A 19,693-nucleotide genomic window follows, 5' to 3' on the forward strand; every position below is an offset into this window, starting at 1 on the left:
GTACTGTCTGGTCACCGGCCACTTTCAGTACAATTCTAAGGTGGGTTGACTACTAAGGGCATTTTCCTTTCTTCTTCCTTTTTTATGCTTTCTGATGAGCAGTATCCCTGAAATGGCCTCAATTACCACTCATTTGCATTTGAAACTGTATGGCTTACTGCACAGAACAAAGTAAAGATAGAATATGTGGTTTTGAAGCGGTTTACACTCTAAAGCAGACAATTTCACGAACAAAGAGAAAACCAAGCTGAAAATTCCTCTCTAACTAACATTAAAAACCAAAACAAAACAAAAACTACTCCAAGACGGGCACTGGGAGATCCACGCTGGGTGTCTGGAAGCATGTCAGTCACAAAGTCATCCAGCAGCTCATTTCGCTGTTCGGGTGGGAAAGGCAGCCTCTAACAGAGGAGGCTGAACAGACCACATGGGCGATGTTGCAGGTACCCGGGGGCGACGGAGAAGAGCAGCCGCAGGAGGACAAGGGTCTGAATTAAGGGCAGAATTTAAAGGAGAAATAATGAGTGATGATGGGAGTTCCCTGGTTGGTGGGGCAAATGGGCCAGGGGAGAGGATGGGGCAGCAGCTGAGACTGCATTCTTGCTGTGGGATGTGGGCTCAGGGAGAAACCAGCAGCAAACCCGGACACAGCACTTGGGACCCACTGTTCTAAGGCTCAACACACTTTATCCTGTGCCAGGGCACTGGCACCCTGAGTGCCAGCCGAGAAGCCCTGAGGAAGAGGCTGGGAAGATGAGCCACGGCACAGAGAGGTTAGGCGACGTCCCCAAGGTCACACCGACACTGGGCCTGGGTCTGGCAGAAACAAAGATGAGGGAAAGGAAGACCACAGCTGACAGGAACTGACTAGGTGGGCAGAAACGGGCCTGGGAGTGTGCACCCGTGACCCTACACCTGGCCTGCCAAGACATCTGTGCAACTTGCTCGCTTTTTCTGTACAAATCATGGTCAGTGCAAACCGGAACAGTTCCTGTGCCTCAGGCCCGAGCCCCGGCTCATGCCCACTCACCTGGAGTCTGTGCCCCAGTGCATGGCATAGATTTTGGCCAAGTGCCCCCGCAGCGTTCTCCTGGTGCGCATCTGGATCCTTCCCACGGGGTCAATGTTGTTTGTGATCTGAAAGCAAACGTCCTGCAGGTTACTGTTCTGTGAGGCCCCCTCTCCGCCACCCACCGCTGGGTCCCCGGCCCCCCTCACCCCAGCACCTCCTGCTGGGATTGCTCCTGTTTGCAGGGCGCCAACTTCCCTTTCACGATTCTGAGGCCCATGCTCCAACTGGTAGGCACACGTTTCTCCCCCTCAAACCCCACAGCGGGCACCACGCACAGGGCTGGCCGCACGGACGCCTCCCTCTTCTCTCTCCTCGTCTCACCAGCTGGGCACCCAGGCCAGGTCCTCCCACCTCCCACAGCCTAATGGGCCCACCTCCCAAGTTCCCACGGCCCAGCGCTCAGGCTGTGCTGACCCAGACCAGAGCTAGCACCCACGCGGGATTACTGCTGCTGTGGCACAGAAAGCACACGCAGACCTGCTGGTTCTCTCCGGCAGGAAAGCCTGGCGCTCACGCTTTGGGGTGGACAAACGGAGTAAGTGTATCACATTCAAAACTGTACAGTGTACAGTGCGTCTCAGAATCCAGAAGCAGGTAATTCGATGCAGTACCATTTTTCCTTAACTTACTGTTTAACCCCAATTAAAGTGCATCCCCTAAAGCATTAAAACACTATAAAATATTAATCATTCTCAGGAGAAATATGATTTTTCTTCCACATTCTATTCTTTGGGCAAAAATATTAATTTTTATAATGAGGTGAAATTCACCACTTTAAGTATTTCACCCAGTGGTCCTTAGCACACTGGCAATGCTGTGTGATCCACCTCTCCCTAGTTCCAGAACATTCCCACCTCCCACGTGCACTAAGCACTCACTCGGGGGCCCCTCCAGCCCCTGGCAACCACTAATCTTCAGTCCTACAGACTGCCTATTGGGAATATTCCCTGTCGGTGGAGGCCGGCAGCGGCCTGGCCTCTCAGCCCCCGCCCCCGGTCCTGGGCTCCTCCGGCTGCGCAAGCGTCCACGCTGCGCCCCTTCCTGCGGCTGCGTCCTGTTCCGCTGCGTGCGCTTACGGCCCTGTCTGCCCACCCTCCGGGCACGGACACGGGTGGTCTCCTCGGCCCTGTCTGCCCACCCTCCGGGCACGGACACGGGTGGTCCCCACCTCCCGCGTGGGGAGAAGTGCTGCGAGAGCTGGGCAGGCGCGGGTCTCAGCACCGGCTTCCAGCGCCTGGGTCTGGAGAGGAGCTGCCGCGTCACAACTGAGGTTAAACTTTGAGGACCGGCCACGCTGACCTTTAAGATGAATATTTCACAGCTCTGACCTCTACAATAGTAAGGACCTATCTGAGGCTTGAGAGGGATTTATTTTTCATCCTAAAAACACCTCTTCCTACGCTGAGCACGAACACTTGTGAGGAAACGCTCCCAGCACTGGGTCCCACCCTGGCCGCACAGGACTCGGAGCAGAGCTCGGCCCTGAGTCCTGGAGGGGGGGCTGGTTCTCACCTGAGAGAGAGTTGCATCTGCACAAGCTTTCCTGGCATCCTAGAGAGAACAGGAAGGAGGAATTAGTCAAGGTCCAGACTCGTCCACCCCCAGGCCCTCCACCGCACTCAGAGCCTCAGTGCAGGCCCAGGGGAGGAGCAGACCGTGAAGGGTGGAGGCGCCTCCTGCCTGCCTGGGCCGCAGCCCACCGTCCAGGGCCAAGGGGACTGCCAGGCAGACCAGTCTGTGCCCAGACCACACTCAACACGGGTAAGGGAACACAATGCCGCCAGGCCCCAGATCCTCACACACCTGGGACCCTAGGGATGCAGGCCACCCTGGGAGGACCAAGGGGAGGCTGGTGGCACCGGAGAACCCCAGAACCGGAGCCACCCGTCCTCCTGCCGAGGCCTTGCACCTCACAGCCCCGCACCTCCACGGCCCCGCACCTCACAGCCCCGCACCTCCACGGCCCCGCACCTCCACGGCCCTGCACCTCCACGGCCCTGCACCTCACAGCCCCGCACCTCCCAGCCCCGCACCTCCCAGCCCCGCACCTCCACGGCCCCGCACCTCCACGGCCCCGCACCTCCCAGCCCCGCACCTCCACGGCCCCGCACCTCCCAGCCCCGCACCTCCACGGCCCCGCACCTCCACGGCCCCGCACCTCCCAGCCCCGCACCTCCACGGCCCCGCACCTCACAGCCCCGCACCTCCACGGCCCCGCACCTCCACGGCCCCGCACCTCCCAGCCCCGCACCTCCCAGCCCCGCACCTCCACGGCCCCGCACCTCCACGGCCCCGCACCTCCCAGCCCCGCACCTCCACGGCCCCGCACCTCCCAGCCCCGCACCTCACGGCCCCGCACCTCCCAGCCCCGCACCTCACAGCCCCGCACCTCCCAGCCCCGCACCTCCACGGCCCCGCACCTCCCAGCCCCGCACCTCCACGGCCCCGCACCTCCCAGCCCCGCACCTCACAGCCCCGCACCTCACAGCCCCGCACCTCCACGGCCCCGCACCTCACAGCCCCGCACCTCCACGGCCCCGCACCTCACAGCCCCGCACCTCCCAGCCCCGCACCTCCACGGCCCCGCACCTCACAGCCCCGCACCTCACAGCCCCGCACCTCACAGCCCCGCACCTCCACGGCCCCGCACCTCACGGCCCCGCACCTCCCAGCCCCGCACCTCCACGGCCCCGCACCTCCCAGCCCCGCACCTCCACGGCCCCGCACCTCACAGCCCCGCACCTCCACGGCCCCGCACCTCACAGCCCTGCACCTCCCAGCCCCGCACCTCACAGCCCCGCACCTCCCAGCCCCGCACCTCCACGGCCCCGCACCTCCCAGCCCCGCACCTCCACGGCCCCGCACCTCACAGCCCCGCACCTCCACGGCCCCGCACCTCCACGGCCCCGCACCTCCCAGCCCCGCACCTCCACGGCCCCGCACCTCCCAGCCCCGCACCTCCACGGCCCCGCACCTCCCAGCCCCGCACCTCCACGGCCCCGCACCTCCCAGCCCCGCACCTCCACGGCCCCGCACCTCCCAGCCCCGCACCTCCACGGCCCCGCACCTCCCAGCCCCGCACCTCCACGGCCCCGCACCTCACAGCCCCGCACCTCACAGCCCCGCACCTCCACGGCCCCGCACCTCCCAGCCCCGCACCTCCACGGCCCCGCACCTCCCAGCCCCGCACCTCCACGGCCCCGCACCTCACAGCCCCGCACCTCACAGCCCCGCACCTCCACGGCCCCGCACCTCCCAGCCCCGCACCTCCACGGCCCCGCACCTCACAGCCCCGCACCTCACAGCCCTGCACCTCCCAGCCCCGCACCTCCACGGCCCCGCACCTCACAGCCCCGCACCTCACAGCCCCGCACCTCCACGGCCCCGCACCTCACAGTCCCGCACCTCACAGCCCCGCACCTCACAGCCCCGCACCTCCCAGCCCCGCACCTCCACGGCCCCGCACCTCCCAGCCCCGCACCTCACAGCCCCGCACCTCCCAGCCCCGCACCTCCACGGCCCCGCACCTCCCAGCCCCGCACCTCACGGCCCCGCACCTCCACGGCCCTGCACCTCCACGGCCCTGCACCTCCACGGCCCCGCACCTCCCAGCCCTGCACCTCACGGCCCCGCACCTCACGGCCCCGCACCTCCACGGCCCTGCACCTCACAGCCCCGCACCTCACAGCCCCGCACCTCACAGCCCCGCACCTCACAGCCCCGCACCTCACAGCCCCGCACCTCACAGCCCCGCACCTCCACGGCCCCGCACCTCACAGTCCCGCACCTCACAGCCCCGCACCTCACAGCCCCGCACCTCCCAGCCCCGCACCTCCACGGCCCCGCACCTCCCAGCCCCGCACCTCACAGCCCCGCACCTCCCAGCCCCGCACCTCCACGGCCCCGCACCTCCCAGCCCCGCACCTCACGGCCCCGCACCTCCACGGCCCTGCACCTCCACGGCCCCGCACCTCCACGGCCCCGCACCTCACAGTCCCGCACCTCACAGCCCCGCACCTCACAGCCCCGCACCTCCCAGCCCCGCACCTCACAGTCCCGCACCTCACAGCCCTGCACCTCCACGGCCCCGCACCTCACAGCCCCGCATCTCATAGCCCCGCACCTCACAGTCCCGCACCTCACAGCCCCGCACCTCACAGCCCCGCACCTCCCAGCCCCGCACCTCCACGGCCCCGCACCTCCCAGCCCCGCACCTCACAGCCCCGCACCTCCCAGCCCCGCACCTCCACGGCCCCGCACCTCCCAGCCCCGCACCTCACGGCCCCGCACCTCCACGGCCCCGCACCTCCACGGCCCTGCACCTCCACGGCCCCGCACCTCCACGGCCCTGCACCTCCACGGCCCCGCACCTCCACAGCCCTGCACCTCCACGGCCCTGCACCTCCACAGCCCTGCACCTCCACGGCCCTGCACCTCCACGGCCCCGCACCTCACAGCCCCGCACCTCCACGGCCCCGCACCTCACAGCCCCGCACCTCACAGCCCCGCACCTCCACGGCCCTGCACCTCCACGGCCCTGCACCTCACAGCCCCGCACCTCCACGGCCCCGCACCTCCCAGCCCCGCACACACTCCTACCTCTGCCTTTTAACAAACCGCCCAGGAGCTGTGGGGCCCGAGGACTGTGGGAAAGCACTGTGCGTCCAGCCCACGCCCTCTTACGGGCTGCGCTAACCGGGAACTGTCGCCAGTGCTGAGGCTGTGGGAACGCGCTGAGGGCCTGGCGCGGCTTCTGGCTGTGCTGCCACCTGTGCTCAAGGAAGCACTACACAGGGACACACTAAATAAAGCTCCTAAAATGCGTCACTGTCCGTCCCTGAGTGGTCAAAGTCACTAGAAGATAAAATCTTGAAATCTCAAATTAGTGTGTAAAGTTTACAAATAAAAAACCATACATTAAGAAGGAAAACAAGACGATAGCTTTAAAAGGGTCAAAACTTGAATGTAGGAATAATTTCCAAGAAAATTATGACAACATGTCAGGGGCGGTCTCTGCAGCTGCTGGTAGTCGGAGACCCTTACGGCTCTCGTGTCACGGCCGACTGCCTGGTCCGGTGAAGGCGTGCACAGGGCTGTGCTCCTAGTGCAAAGGCCTCGCTCTGTTTGCGATGAGACGTCACTGAAGATGACATTCACCGTTCTTGGCCCTTAAATCAGAGGAGTATGTCCAAGCGGTGGACCGGTCAGTCCTCATCTTCTTGGCCTCTGCCCAGCACCACGGGCCTGCCCCACAGCGAGGGCTGCTGCCTCCTAAGTCTGCCCTCACCCAGCATCACTGGGGCGGCGTGGTAAGACGCGCACCCCTTTGAGACTGCACGCTTCCTCACAGGAACAGCCAGGAAAGGATGAGACGGTCCTCTGGGGTCTCTCACCTAAAAACACACCTGAGGAGGCACGCAGCCCCTCACCCTCAGGTGCCATTTCCTGCTCACTCTGCCCTGCGTCCTTCGAAAACCTGTATTTCTTGGGCAATCGGGGAAAGTGTGCTTTGTCCGTTGTAAAAGGAAGCCTTCCCTCCCACCCGCGGGGTGAGAGGTGCCCCCACCCTTGTCGGCCCTGTGCTGAGCCCAGAAACGTGCACAGCACCAGCTTGGGAGACGGAGCCCCGGGCAGCTGGGAGCCGGGAGCCCCAGGAGCCGTGGCACGTGCACGCGGAGGTGTGCCCATCAGTGGGAGGCACACTGAGTGCTCGAGCCGTGGTGCGAGGAGGGCGCAGAGTGACGGAACACGAGGTGCGTGTCCAGGTATGAAAGCCTCCCTTCCTTTCATGTGTGAACCCGTGTGGCCGCACGAGAGCCCTGCCCCGAGGAGGACGCCTGGGCCCCACACGCTACGGTCTGACGCCGGGAAGAGATGAGTGCCGACTTCCGGCCCCGGTTCTCCCAGAGACGATGTCTTCCCCCCGCCCCACGCAGCACGAACCGGCTGCATCCGAACGGGTGTGAGCCCGCTACTGGCGAGCCATTCCCAGGTGCGGGGAAAACAGACTGGTTTCTCCTGGAGGCGCACAGACTGTCCCACGGGTCCACCCGGAGCAGAGGCTTGTCCTTGCTCCTGGGGCCGCAGCAGGGCCCTGGGCGGAAGGCCTGGCCTGCACAGGACGCCCGTTTCCCCTGCGGCTGCAGATCTCAGGGAATCCCGCTGCCTGCTCGCAAGGTCACGAGGAGACGGCTAAAGTAACGTTGTGCCTTTTCCCGTCACCGCTAGGCTCTCTGAGCATGACTGGCCATTTGGAAGGACGTGGTTAGGCGCCCCGTTCCAGTGGCCTTAGGAAACCGCTCAGACCCCTGTTGAGAATGACGCTCTGGCGGTGGCTCGAGTCTACAGGTGACCCCGAACGGCTGAGATGCCCCTCCGTCGTGGACAAGCATCTAGCTGCGGACGCTGAGGACGAGTTTTTTCTGTTAAGTCCACGTCCTCTCTCTCACTCGTTCGACCACCCGTCTGAGAACAGGAACACTGACGTGTAGTCAGTGCTTCTCCAGGAAGCGTTCTTTAGAAGCACTGCCTCGGACCTGGAGGGAGCAGCCGAACCCGAGCCTGGCTGGGGCTGCAGTGCAACCTGCACACGGGGCGACCTGTGTGCCCCAGAAGCCTGGGCTGCACACGCTGCTCTGCCTCCAGGGAGAGGCCCCTGCTCCAACAGAAAAAGCTGTCCACACCAAGGCCCTTCCCGAGGGAACACCTCGTCTCAAACTAAAGACAAGCCAGGCACACCCCAATACCTCTTATTGTTGTTAATACCCTCATTTTTAAAGAAGTTTCCTGCCCTCAACTTAACAGTCACAAGGGAGAGAGGCCAACATCACCCTCTATACAGTGACCCAAAGAATATTGCAAAAAAAAAAAAGAATGGCACAAAGCTAACTCCAAGGTTAAGGAAAAAATGTGCAGAAAGATGTTTATAAATCCTGTGGAGACATTTTACATATGAAATAATGATGCACTTGGAAACAAAACCCCAAAAATAACGGACGAGGCCAAATAATGGGTGTCATTAGTGCATCCTGTGCTAATTAAGACTCAACCTCAGTCCTGAACCCTGGGGTCAGCCTGTAACTCATCCCTCCGACACCAGGGAACATCTGGCCAGACATGCACTCGATCAGGTGACTAGTAAACTGAACACGTGTGCGACTACGTACTCTGATTTGGTTTTTCAGCTGCTCGGCCTCCTGCCGCAGTTGGTCGAGCTCGCTCATCTTCTGACCGTAGTGCTCTGCGATGCCACCTCACGGAATCAGATCTGAAACGGAAACACGAGCACAGACAGGTCATCCACAGCCGGGCCAGGTGGCTCGGTTGGCTGGAGCTCACCTGGGGCACCCAAAGGTTTCGGGATCCATCCCGTCAGGGTGATGCGTGAGGCAGCTGATCTTTGTCTCTCACACTGATGTTTCTCTCTCTCAAAATCAATGAAAACATTATCTTCAGGTGAAAATTCGATTTAAAGAAAAGCTAATAAACAATGACTAAGTAGCCCTAACCGGTTTGGCTCAGTGGATAGAGCGTCGGCCTGCGGACTGAAGGGTCCCGGGTTCGATTCCAGTCAAGGGCATGTACCTTGGTTGTGGGCACATCCCCAGTAGGAGGTGTGCAGGAGGCAGCTGATCGATGTTTCTCTCTCACCGATGTTTCTCTCTGTCCCTCTCCCTTCCTCTCTGTAAAAAATCAATAAAATATATATTTAAAAAAAAAAAAAACAATGACTAAGTAACGAAGCAGGCGAGAAAAGGAAATTGAATTTTGAGAGCAATTATAAATCAGAGACTAATATTCATCAGAACTTACAAAATGCCCCCAGGGGCTGGGTTAGTAAAATACAGTCTCTTTCACTCACTGGCTTTGCTCAATGACGATGTCTAACAAATCGCTACTCAACAGATGGTGGAGGTGAACAAAGAAAAAACCTGTTCCCCACGCAGCCTTTTCAAGAAGGATCTGGGTCTCAGTGGAGCCCAAGAAGCTGAAACAGACATGAGGATGGCTCTCCTGTGAAACCAGGGCAGGAGGCAGTGCACAGTGGCACCTGACCACCCGTCGCTGGGTGCCGCATCAGTGATCTTGACCCCATGACTACCCAGATGTCAGCACGCCCACAAGGCCTTTCTGAAGGACCTGTGTGGGTGTGGGGCCCAGCAGGCCTCTGGTTTGGGAACATGCTCTCCCAACACGGGCCCTGGATCCCAGCAGACCAAGGACCAAAAAAAAAAAAAAAAAAAAAAAAAGTTTTTACTGATTTCAGAGGGGAAGGGAGAGGGAGAGAGCAATAGAAACATCAATGATGAGAGAGAATCATGGACCAGCTGCCTCCTGCACGCCCCACACTGGGGACCAAGCCTGCAACCTGGGCAGCTGCAAAAAATCAAACCATGACCTCTTGGTTCATAGGTCGACGTTCAACCACTGAGTCACGCCAGCCAGGCAAGACCCAACTCCTTTTTTTTTTTAAGGACCCAACTTCTAATAGGTGGGATAACTCCTGAGATGTTAAACTTAAATGTCTCCTTTAATTAGATGTTCTTTGTACATGTCACAGAAGACGACGTACATGATAATCACCACTGTGCAATGTGCAGGTAGAGAAATGACAGCCCGGGGATCTTATACTGAGAAGCTCCGTTTAGCTCCGTCACCTCAGCAAACCTCAGGAGCAAAACTGCCGATACTGCTGGCTTAGCCTCCAGCCACAAGACGGCGGACAAGCAGACCTGCCTCCCCGTGAACAGCATCGGTGGCGGCTATTGCCTTTGGACTACAGCCCGTTATAATCAGCCCTCACCTCTGAGTCTCAGTTAAGATAGACATTAAAAAAATTAAAATCACTCTCTCTTCTCCATGTCAAAGCTGTATTTCCTAAAATCGAATCTGGAAAAGAAGTTTTCTGCAGATGGGCTTTCACAAATGAAGCGCCCTGGCATGGTCGCCCGGGGGCACTGCCCAGGCCACCGTGCTGGGAGCACTGACAGCCCCGGCCCTGAGCTAACGGACACTGAACCGGCCCCAGAGGGTGAGCCTGCAGAGGGGACACCACGCCCGTCACAGGGCGCCAGGCAGTCAGTCGCTGCTGCCCAGGCACCGCATCCCGCAGAGGCCCCCCATTCCCACCACCACTCCCCGCCATGGAAGAAACAAGCACAGACAGTGCGTGGAGGGTGAGGCCTCTCTGTCCACGAACAGGACACATCCATGCTAGTGTAAGCAACCTCGTTCTACAGACACAAGGAAGCGTTACTGTGGTCATCTTTGAAGACAGACACAGGAATGGGGCAGCCTCTATTTTCACGTTCTCTCTTACATATCTATTTCCTCTTCAAAAAAGTGACGCTTATCGGGGCCCAGGAACCAAGAAGACTCACATGGTCTTCTCCGTTTCAGTGGAAAGGGCCAGTTAAGCTCCCTTCACCAGGTGAGTCCTGCAGGCCACCGAGAACAGCCCTGCAGCCGGCAGGACCTGGGGCAATGCTAAATGCTACAGCTAGTTTAAAGGAACGAAGGATGAATACCGCGTCATTAGCGCTAGCGGCTGTGGCTGTGCAGCTTACACAAAACCACTGAGGCACGTTCCCAAGTCTTACTTACATTTGCTGGTTTTGCTTTTCTCTCCACTGCCCTGAGTCCCCCAAAGCCTCTGGTCCCCGAGGCCTGGGTGTCTTCTCCCCTCCTGGGTCACAGTGCCCGTTAAGCCCTGGCCGAGCTGACTCAGCGCGCTGCCCTCTAATCCACTAAGACAGACCTGCGAGAGGCCCCCTCTGCCCCTCACCACCCACACCTGCCACTGGCCTTGATTTAGAACTTCTGTTTTGGAAGAAATTTAAGTGACTGAAAGCAAGCAGGATGAAGTCTGTCCCTACGTTAGGTTATATGCACACCTTTGTAAGTCAGGGTTAGCATGATATTTTATTCAAATATTTCCCATGTGGAATGTGTGATGGGTGTGTCTCAGCGGTTACAGCATCAGCCCGCTCACCGAAAGGCCTCAGGTTCGATTCCTGGTCAAGAGCACGACCTGGGTTGCAGGTTCAATCCCCCACCCCAGTGGGGGCACGACCAGGAGGCACCCAATCACTGTGTCTCTCTCTCATCCATGTTTCTCTCGCTTTCTCTCCCCTCCCTCCTTTCCTTCCGCTCTCCTAAAAAAAATCAATGAAAATACCTATATCTGAACATTCCAATACATTTTAAAAATCAATAATCAGGTGAGGATGGATGTAAAAATGCAACCCTGTGCTCCGGGTGGCTCCCCACCCCGGTGCCCTCACCAGTCTCCTCTCACCAGGACCTGCAGGTCTCGGCAGGACACGTCAGTGGCACGCCCAGGCCCACAGGCATGCTCTCACTGCCAGGGACACTCAGCTGCAAGCCTGTTAATGTCAAAAACCAGTGTCCAGCTCTGGGGCTTCCGCACACAAGGAAAGCGACTGTCACCACATCCGGTGTTTCACTCGGTGTTTCCTGGGAAACCGGAAAGGCGCTCTCTGCACCACAGGCCGAGGGGAAATGAAATGAGACAATGGGCAGGTGTGAGTCAGCCTGCCAGGATCAGACGATGAAGTGCCTTCTCAACAGGGCAGCGCACACACGGGGTTCACAGGAGGGACCCCGGCGCCCTGGCCTCACTGCTGCGCCAAGTCCACGGCGGTCGCCTCTGAAATGCCGCAGCAGAGCCAAGGCCACACGGGAGGGGTTCGCGGACTTGCTCCACCACCCACCTGCAAGGCAGAGCTACGTTCTGATACAGGCGTTTGCAGGAGGAATGTCAACCAATTTCATTAACGTTTCTGTTTTCCTTTCATTTCCAAATCCAAGTTAATCTCCAAAATGCAGAGGGCAAGTCCCAAAGGGCCGCAGGCAGCCCAGCCCCTCCCGCTCCGTGGTTCCAGCGATGCTGTGAGCGACGGGGCAGCGGACAGAGAGATGCCGTCTGCCGGGTGCGCCTGCCAGAGAGAGTGGGGTGACGTGCAGTGTGGACCCTCAGTCCAACATGACTGACCCACACCTCTCCTGGCCTTCAAAGGTTATGATGACACATTTAATAAAATGAGGGTCTGGAATTCGCTTGAAACTATTAAGAAGAGGAAAACGGGTAAGGGCACATGCGAAACCAGACTGGCAGCCTACCAGGTGGCTCCGCTGCTGAGAGCGTCTCTCGGTGCGCCAAGGTTGTGGGCTCGATCCCTGGTCCAGGCACATATACGATCAATCAATGAACGCACAAGTAAGTGGAACAACGAATCAGTCTCTCCTCTCTCAAGTCAATAACAATAAATAGATTAAAAGGAGACACAAGTCTGGTGCTGAGGGTAACCGCTTGCTTTGGTGAGGAGGGCCTGGCATGACTGGTTAACTTTTGTGCATGTTTCAACTTCCCTTCACAACCGTTCTGAAGTGTTAGGAGGCTTCAGAGCTTGACTCCGACCCAGACGTGCAGACGTTTAGAGAGCAGCCTGTGGTCGGATCTGAGGACACGGAGGAGGTGCTGCTCTGCGCTTGGTGTCCCAGCGGGACCACGTCCTCACTGTGGGATGTGCTGTCAGAAGCTCCAAGACTGACAGGAAGGAGACTGAACAAAAATTGGCCAACTTCTGTGAATGCTGGAGCTGGGCGATTACCGAATATTGTTTTTACCTGTATTTGAACATTCCAATACACTTTAAAAATCAATAATTCTGTCATTGCTCGGCTACATTATAAGCAAGTATTAAATTTGCTATAAATCTACTGGCTTTAAAAGTGTGGGGCACAGGTACCCCCAAGCAGGCTGTGGTGTGTGACACTGTTCTGTGATGTCATCTCCCAGCTGCTGTAGCCAGCTTTTTGAGGGTGCAATCCCAGTAATTCCCAAGTTTGTCTGAACAAACGAATGGCTGACCTTGGAGGCTTAATGTCCATGTGTCAAAAGCGATAAAAACTGGCATTAAGTGTTGGTGACACCGGACATAAGTCGGCTTCAGATCAGAAGCACGCGATCAGAACAGTTGCTCTTCCCAGTAACTGGGCGGTAACGAGGACTGAGGGGGAGCCCAGGCTCACCGTAAGTCTCACGGGTCCTGGCTGAACGCACCAGCAAGCCTGCCCGTGTGGCGCGCACGCTGCCGACTGCGCTTACCAGCACCGGTGTGTGTACACGGTCCGCCCTCGATATCCGAGGTTCTCACGCGATTTTCCTGTTTCTCAACTTCCTGATGCAAATTGTAAGGAGAACTCAGGGCTGCCTGTGTGGTCTCTGTTAGAGAACGCACCACAGAGACTTCCCTCCACATCTCACACCAACTGCCACCGGGCACAGCGCTTCCCCTACCGTGCTGAGGCCGTGGGAAGGAGACCCCCACCTCGCTGTCAGCTCTCCATCTGGACATAAAGAGGACACCTCTCAGCCCACCCACGGTCTGACCTCTGTGGGCCCAGCTGGCCTTCCGCAGGAGGGAGGGGGAGCCTCACTTAGCTCGGGTTACTACCTTCTCAACAACGCTTCTTGTACCTTTCCAATCAGAACGAGAAGTTGGAGAAATGACCCCTTTATCTAGAACGTGAGCTTCCACCTCTGGGACGCCCCTCCCCCTGCCCCCCGCTGAGCACTGGACAAAGCCTTTGAAGAAAACACCCTCCTCAGGACCAACCTGCCTGAAAACCAACTCTGGGCTCCAAAAGAGAGATGGGCAAAACCAGGTTATTTTTTAAAACCTAAAGAAATGTGAATGTTGTACTTTAAAAACTTACATGAATTCATCATACCACACTCACCTTACTTCAGAAGTGCTTCTGGCCTGGTCTCCGATTCATGTAAAACTGTCTGCAAAAGAGAGGAAGGCGTGTTAGGTGAGCGCTGCCCTGGGGGTGGGGAGCGAGCTCCCGGCTAAGGAGCATGGAGACGGCCCTCCCTGCCCGCACTGCCCACCAGATCCCTTTCTTCAGTCCTTTCTATTAGGCTGACTTTCAGTTCTTCAGCGCAGGGGAGAGGAGAAATCCCATCTCCATTTCTCTGTCTCTGTTTTTCTTCATTCTCACCCGAGCACATTTTCCCGATGATTTTTAGAGAGTGGAAGCGGGGGGAAAGACAGCGGGAAACACTGATGTCGCACCGACTGGTTCCTCCCAACCAAGGTACGTGCCGCCCTCGACTAGAGCTGAACCCAGGACGGACCCTTCAGTCCAAGGGCCAATGCTCTACCCACTGAGCCAAACCAGCTTGGGTGTCATTTTCTCTGTTTTACTCCCTTAGAAATGCCTCAGGGAAAATACCCTGAGTAAACAAAAACCTGCTGGAGGGAAAGGGTGTTTCGAGTCCTGCTCCTAGAACTGTCTCAGTAACAACAGAAAAAACCCCTGCTATTCCAGCAGCTTCTCCGAGAAACCTCACCATACCTCCCCTGCCTCCGATCTCTGATTCTCAGAGAAGCCGCAGGCCAGGTGCTGCCTCAGTGCGGCAAGGCCACCCGGGAGCCGGGGAACATCCCGTCCCCTGCTGCCGCGGAGCCCCAGCCTGGCCGGGGTAGCGGACGAGGTCTGGGGGACCAGCAGGCACAAGGCAGCCAGAGTGAAAGGATGTTAATTCTAGATTTCTGCTGAAATATCCGCTTGTTCTTTCCCATAAAATTGAGTTTCAAAACTTCAAATATGTTTCTGTGATCTCTCCAAGTTAACTGTGTGGAACGACCACTGCGGATGCTTCACAGGCTGCCCCACCTGTGGGTTAATCAGCGTCGACAGCCGGTGGTCCGCGAGGTCTGAAAAGCTGACCACCGCTGGGTTAACTCGCTGCTTTGTGAGCCCACAAGCCCCTGTGCACACTGCTGGTGTGGAGTCAGGAGCATCAGGACACTGACATTTCCCCCAGTGGAACGGTGAATTCTAAGGCATTTATTTATTTAGCAAAATAATTTTATTTGGAATTAAGCTGCTTATATTATACTTATTTACTTCTGGCAGAGAAAGTGGGTGTGGAAATAAAATAGGTTGGTGGTTCCTCAAGACTAAGGTTCCTCATGGCCCAGCCATTCCACTCCTGGGCACCCACCCAAGAGGCACTAGATGTGGGGACACCTGTGTTCACAGTAGCCCCAACGCCCACAGTGCAGAACAGGTAAACACGCGGCACCCCCACGAGGGAAGGTTCCACAGCCACGAGGAGGAGCCGAGCCGACACACCACCGCGTGGACGGTCCTTGAAAACACGGCGCTCCGTGGGGAAGCTGGCACGTGCCTGACTGCATCTGCGTGAACTAGCCCGACAGGCAGCTCCAGCGACGGGCAGTGGCTGCCAGAGACGCTGCGCGCAGGTGAGATCAAGAGCAGCTCGATGGGTACAGCAGCCTTTTGGGTGATGGGAATGTTCTGGAACCGGGTAGAGGTGGTGGCTGCACGCCCTGTGGCTGTGTCACTGAACTGCTCACTTTAGAATGGTTAGTGCCATGGTGCATGAATTTTATGTCAAAAGCGGGGAGGAACAGGGAAAAGGGCCATTAAAGATAGTTAACAAACAAACAAAAAACGCCACGGTGTGGAAGCAGAAGTTGGAGGCCACAGACATTATCGAGGCTCAGTTCCCGAACCCTCTGAGGGAGCTCTCTGCAGCACACACCACCGTGCCATTGAATGGTCACGGTCAAAAGCAGGGACTCTCGCTCAGCTCGGCACAGTCAGCCTGGACTGTCCCTGTAGGATGCTCAGCAGCACCTACTCCCCCGCTGTACCAGCCAAACCTCCAAACACAAACCCCTCAGGTGCGCCCACATGGAGAGGCGGCGGGAATAAGAAAATGCACCCTAGTTTGCTAATTCAAAGGCTCCAGACAGGAAACAGAGTCGGGGGCCTGGTCTTTGCAAGAAGGACCAGGGAGCCAACCCCCAGCCCAGAGCAGGTCCTGCCTCCAGCTTTGGGGCTGGGCAGGTGGGGGCAGGCTGCTTCAAACCCCCTCAGCCTCTCAGCCAGCACTCACAGGAACCTGGCTCAACCCCGATCTGAAAAAGGGGTGTGAAGACATTTTGGGAAAACAAATGGCTGTAACTGAACTTGGAGCAGGCAGGGCTGGGTCCGTGTTAAAGTTCCAGGAGAGGCACGCCTGTGGTGATGGGAAGAAGGGCCTTGCTCTGGAGACACTGGCTGGAGCTGTGAAGATCAGGAATGACATCTGCATCGACGAAATGCTTCAGCAGACAGCACAGAGAGAAGCGGGCAACGTGACCGATCACCAACGCCTGCGGACGGCACTGAATGCTCACGGACCTGCTGCTTCAACTTTCTACAGCTCCACATTATTCACAAGTACGAGCTGGGGGAAGGGGACAGCCATGTCCATAAAGGCAAACACTAACTTTTTAACACGTGCCTTGGGAGGCATCCGACAAAAGAAGGGTGAGCTACAGTTAAGGGCAGAGGACAAGCCCGCATCGTAGATGAGGCCTCGCTTTCCCACGGCTGGTCCAGAGCGGAAAGGCTTCCTTGGCGGCTGGGACAGCTGGCAGGGAGATGCTCAGGATGTAGTGACACCCTCAGTGCATTCTGACTCCTAAGGGTCCTCTTAGAAACGAATGAACCGCTACTCGTTTTTCATCGCCACGTCACTTCCCTTCCGTCTGTACGTGCTCCCGGGCCCTTCTTGGGCCGCCCGTGTGGGCCTGCCCTTCTCAGAGGGCTTCCTCTCCTGGTCGCTCGCACCCCAGGGGTCCCTGCTCACTGCTTTCTTGCCCTGCCTGCCTGCCTGCTGGAACTCAGGGTGCTCTTCTTCCAGTTTCTAACGGCAGAAGCTTAGGTGGGTGAGACCTTTGGTTTTCTGTAGTGAGTGCTTCATTCTACAAATTTCCCTCCAAGTACTGCTGTGTCCCACAAATGTTATGTTTTGTTTTCACTTTCATTCAAATGAAAATATTTTCAAATTTCCCTTCTGCTGTCGTCTTTGACTTGTTTAATTTCCAAACACGTGGGGATTTCCTATGATTGAGAGCTGAGGCCCATGGCAGCCCCCGTCGCTGTACGGCGTCGAGCAGCTCGTGCCGGCCTCCCCCAGGCTGCTCCGTCCAGCTCTGCGCCTCCTGACAATAGAGCACTTTCTGTGCATCTCATCGTTTCCTGCGGATACCGGCCAGGAGCGACAGAACCGGGAACAGCACCTGCGCCAGGCACGCACCCTCCCCATGGGCCGGTCACTGGCACGGAGCGTTCAGTCCACCTGGTCTTTAGCTGAATGGTGCCTGGGTGTTCAATCCTCAGCGCACTCCAGGCTCCGAACGCTCCAAAAGGAACTGCCTTCACCTTCACGATGCCAGACACTTTTCTCACACTGGGGGCCCAGGAAGAATGGACCTTCACACCTGTCGCAAGCTGGAAGCCAGACCGGAACGCAAACCATCGCTCTTCGCTCCAAATTCATTCACACGAAGATGGAGACAACGCCACTGTATCTGGGCGGCAGGTGAGTCCCTGTCCAAGGGGCGCGGACAGAGGTGGAGGATCCCACCGAAGGGGGTGTCGGGCCAGGCTGTGTGCGCAGGTCTGGGCCCTCTCCAGGCCAAGGACAGAGGCCCCGTAGCTTCAGGAAGTTCCTGGGAAGCCCGCCTCCCAGTGGGCTCCCACCGACCGTCTTCAGGGGGCCACCTATAGGACACTGCCTGCAGGATTACATCTTCCGAGAGCTGGTGTCTGTCTGCACCTCTCCCAGCAGGACGAGCCCAGCTCCAGGAGCAGGCGCACCGGCCCATGAGGGACACATGGCACCACCAGCAGAGCGGGCACCCTAACTGCTGGGGTCACCTCTGAACGCGTTCCGTTGTTTTTATAACATCCTGTATGTTGCTGTGTTTGTTAAAAAAACATTTTAAGGCACTTTACTGTGGTTTACACATAGGACACCGTGAATCTTTTATGTAACCTCTTGGGGAAAGGTTATGTTAGGAATTTTTTAAATTTTGCAGAGAACTACCACTAGGCAATATGCCCTGAAAAGACACCCCCCCAACTTTCTCCCCACACAGGTTTGCCCAAGTGAAGCCCCAATTCTGCCACTGAAAGTACCTTCGCCATCAAGCACCCGAGTGACAAGTGAGAGGAAATCCAGCCAGGGAACCCTTACCCTGGAGAGCGCAGAGGACACCGCGGCGCCCAAGCTTTCACCCCACAGAAACCGGAGGCGCAGCTCCGCTTGGAGACGTCAGCCACTCAGCCTGGGACCATGCACCGAGGGCCGCACGGCCCGCCGAGAGAGGCCCCTGCAGAGAGAGGCCCCCGCAGAGAGAGGCCCCCGCAGAGAGAGGCCCCCGCAGAGAGAGGCCCCCGCCGAGAGAGGCCCCCGCCGAGAGAGGCCCCCGCAGAGAGAGGCCCCCGCAGAGAGAGGCCCCCGCAGAGAGAGGCCGGTGTGTGTGCTTTAGGTCGCCAGGACCAAGCCAGACCTCAGAGTTCCCACACACAAGACACTGGAGATACACAGGGTCAAGAATGGCAGGAGACTTCCCAACAGGGCCTCACAGGGAACTAATTCCAAAAAGGAATTCTATCCTCAAAGCTATCAAGTCCAATGCCAGCATGAAGACACAGGAAGTCTGGGAAGCTGCTAGAGCAGCGGTCGCCAACCGGTGGTCCGCGGGCCACTGGCGGTCTGTGAGGTCCGACAGGTTGGCGACAGCTGTGCTAGAGGCTGTCTCCCCCTGAAAGGGGACAAATGAGGACGACACCACACCCGGGACTGGGGAGACACGGTTTTCTTCTCGGACCCTTTCTAGTGCTTCCTGGGCTGCTCATTCAGCGCCAAGGTGGAGTCAGTGCTCTCCTGCAGCACCAACGTCCCGGCCGAAGTCACACCCGGAAGGTCTGGTCTCAGCCCTAAGCCAGGGACTTGCTCTTGGCCAGCGATTTTCAACTGGCATGCCACCATAATTTTAAAAACAAGCACTACCTGTTAAGTCAGGGCCACTGACCTCTTCCCCCTTAGATTGTCTAATAAAAAAAAATGACAACAGCTAACACAACAGCAGCCCTGGGCGGTTGACTCAGTGGTTAGAGTGTCAGCCCGGGGACTGAAGGATCGCAGGTTCAATTCCCGGTCAAGGGCATGTACCTTGGTTATGAGTTCAATTCCCAGCCCCGTCAGGGCATGAGGGGGAAGCAACCCCGTTCTTCCCTCCCCTCCCCTCCCTTCCCCTCCCGACGCCCACCTGGATGGATGATGGCAACACCTCAGCCTACTGGACCCATGTCAGCCACACCTCATCCCCTCCCCTCCTCACTCAGCTCCCGCGGTCTGGGGACCCTCTTCCCTGTTCTCCCATCTCTGTTAGTCCCTTCCCCTGACTGCACTCCAATCCCTAGGCCTAACATGGCAGTGCTCCAAGGGCACAAGCCCCATTGCATTTACAGGCCCTTCCTTCCCAAACCCGCTAATGGCTGCTTCATCACCCTCCTCCAGAGTAGACTCAAGAAGCCCCTTCACAGCACACCGCCCTCAATCCAACCCCACCCTTCATCCTGCACCCCTCAGCCCCCACTTCCTTCCAGCTCTCCCCCACCCCCACCCAGCCTACCACCTACCTTCTTCCCCAGCCATCTCTCCCCCTCTCGCCCCTCTTATACATCACTACCTGATTTATCTTTCTGAACGACAGCTCTGAC

At 58.1% G+C, this 19,693-nt stretch overlaps 1 protein-coding gene across 3 annotated transcripts in view; it reads right to left on the reverse strand.

Annotated features, from left to right (window-relative positions):
* GNB1 (G protein subunit beta 1) overlaps positions 1-19,693 on the reverse strand; it is a 65,494-nt gene that overhangs the window by 13,572 nt on the left and 32,229 nt on the right. For all 3 annotated transcript variants that reach the window (XM_080654203.1, XM_080654204.1, XM_080654205.1), the window contains exons 2-5: positions 13,838-13,886; positions 8,239-8,339; positions 2,585-2,623; positions 1,031-1,137 (exon numbers count right to left, since the gene is read on the reverse strand). In XM_080654203.1, coding sequence (XP_080510329.1) covers positions 1,031-1,137; positions 2,585-2,623; positions 8,239-8,295 — 203 coding nt within the window. In that variant the 5' untranslated portion in view covers positions 8,296-8,339; positions 13,838-13,886. The remainder of the gene's footprint in view (positions 1-1,030; positions 1,138-2,584; positions 2,624-8,238; positions 8,340-13,837; positions 13,887-19,693) is intronic.

The sequence above is a fragment of the Plecotus auritus genome (genome assembly GCF_963455305.1).
Source record: "Plecotus auritus genome assembly, chromosome: 2".
Classification (NCBI taxonomy): domain Eukaryota; kingdom Metazoa; phylum Chordata; class Mammalia; order Chiroptera; family Vespertilionidae; genus Plecotus; species Plecotus auritus.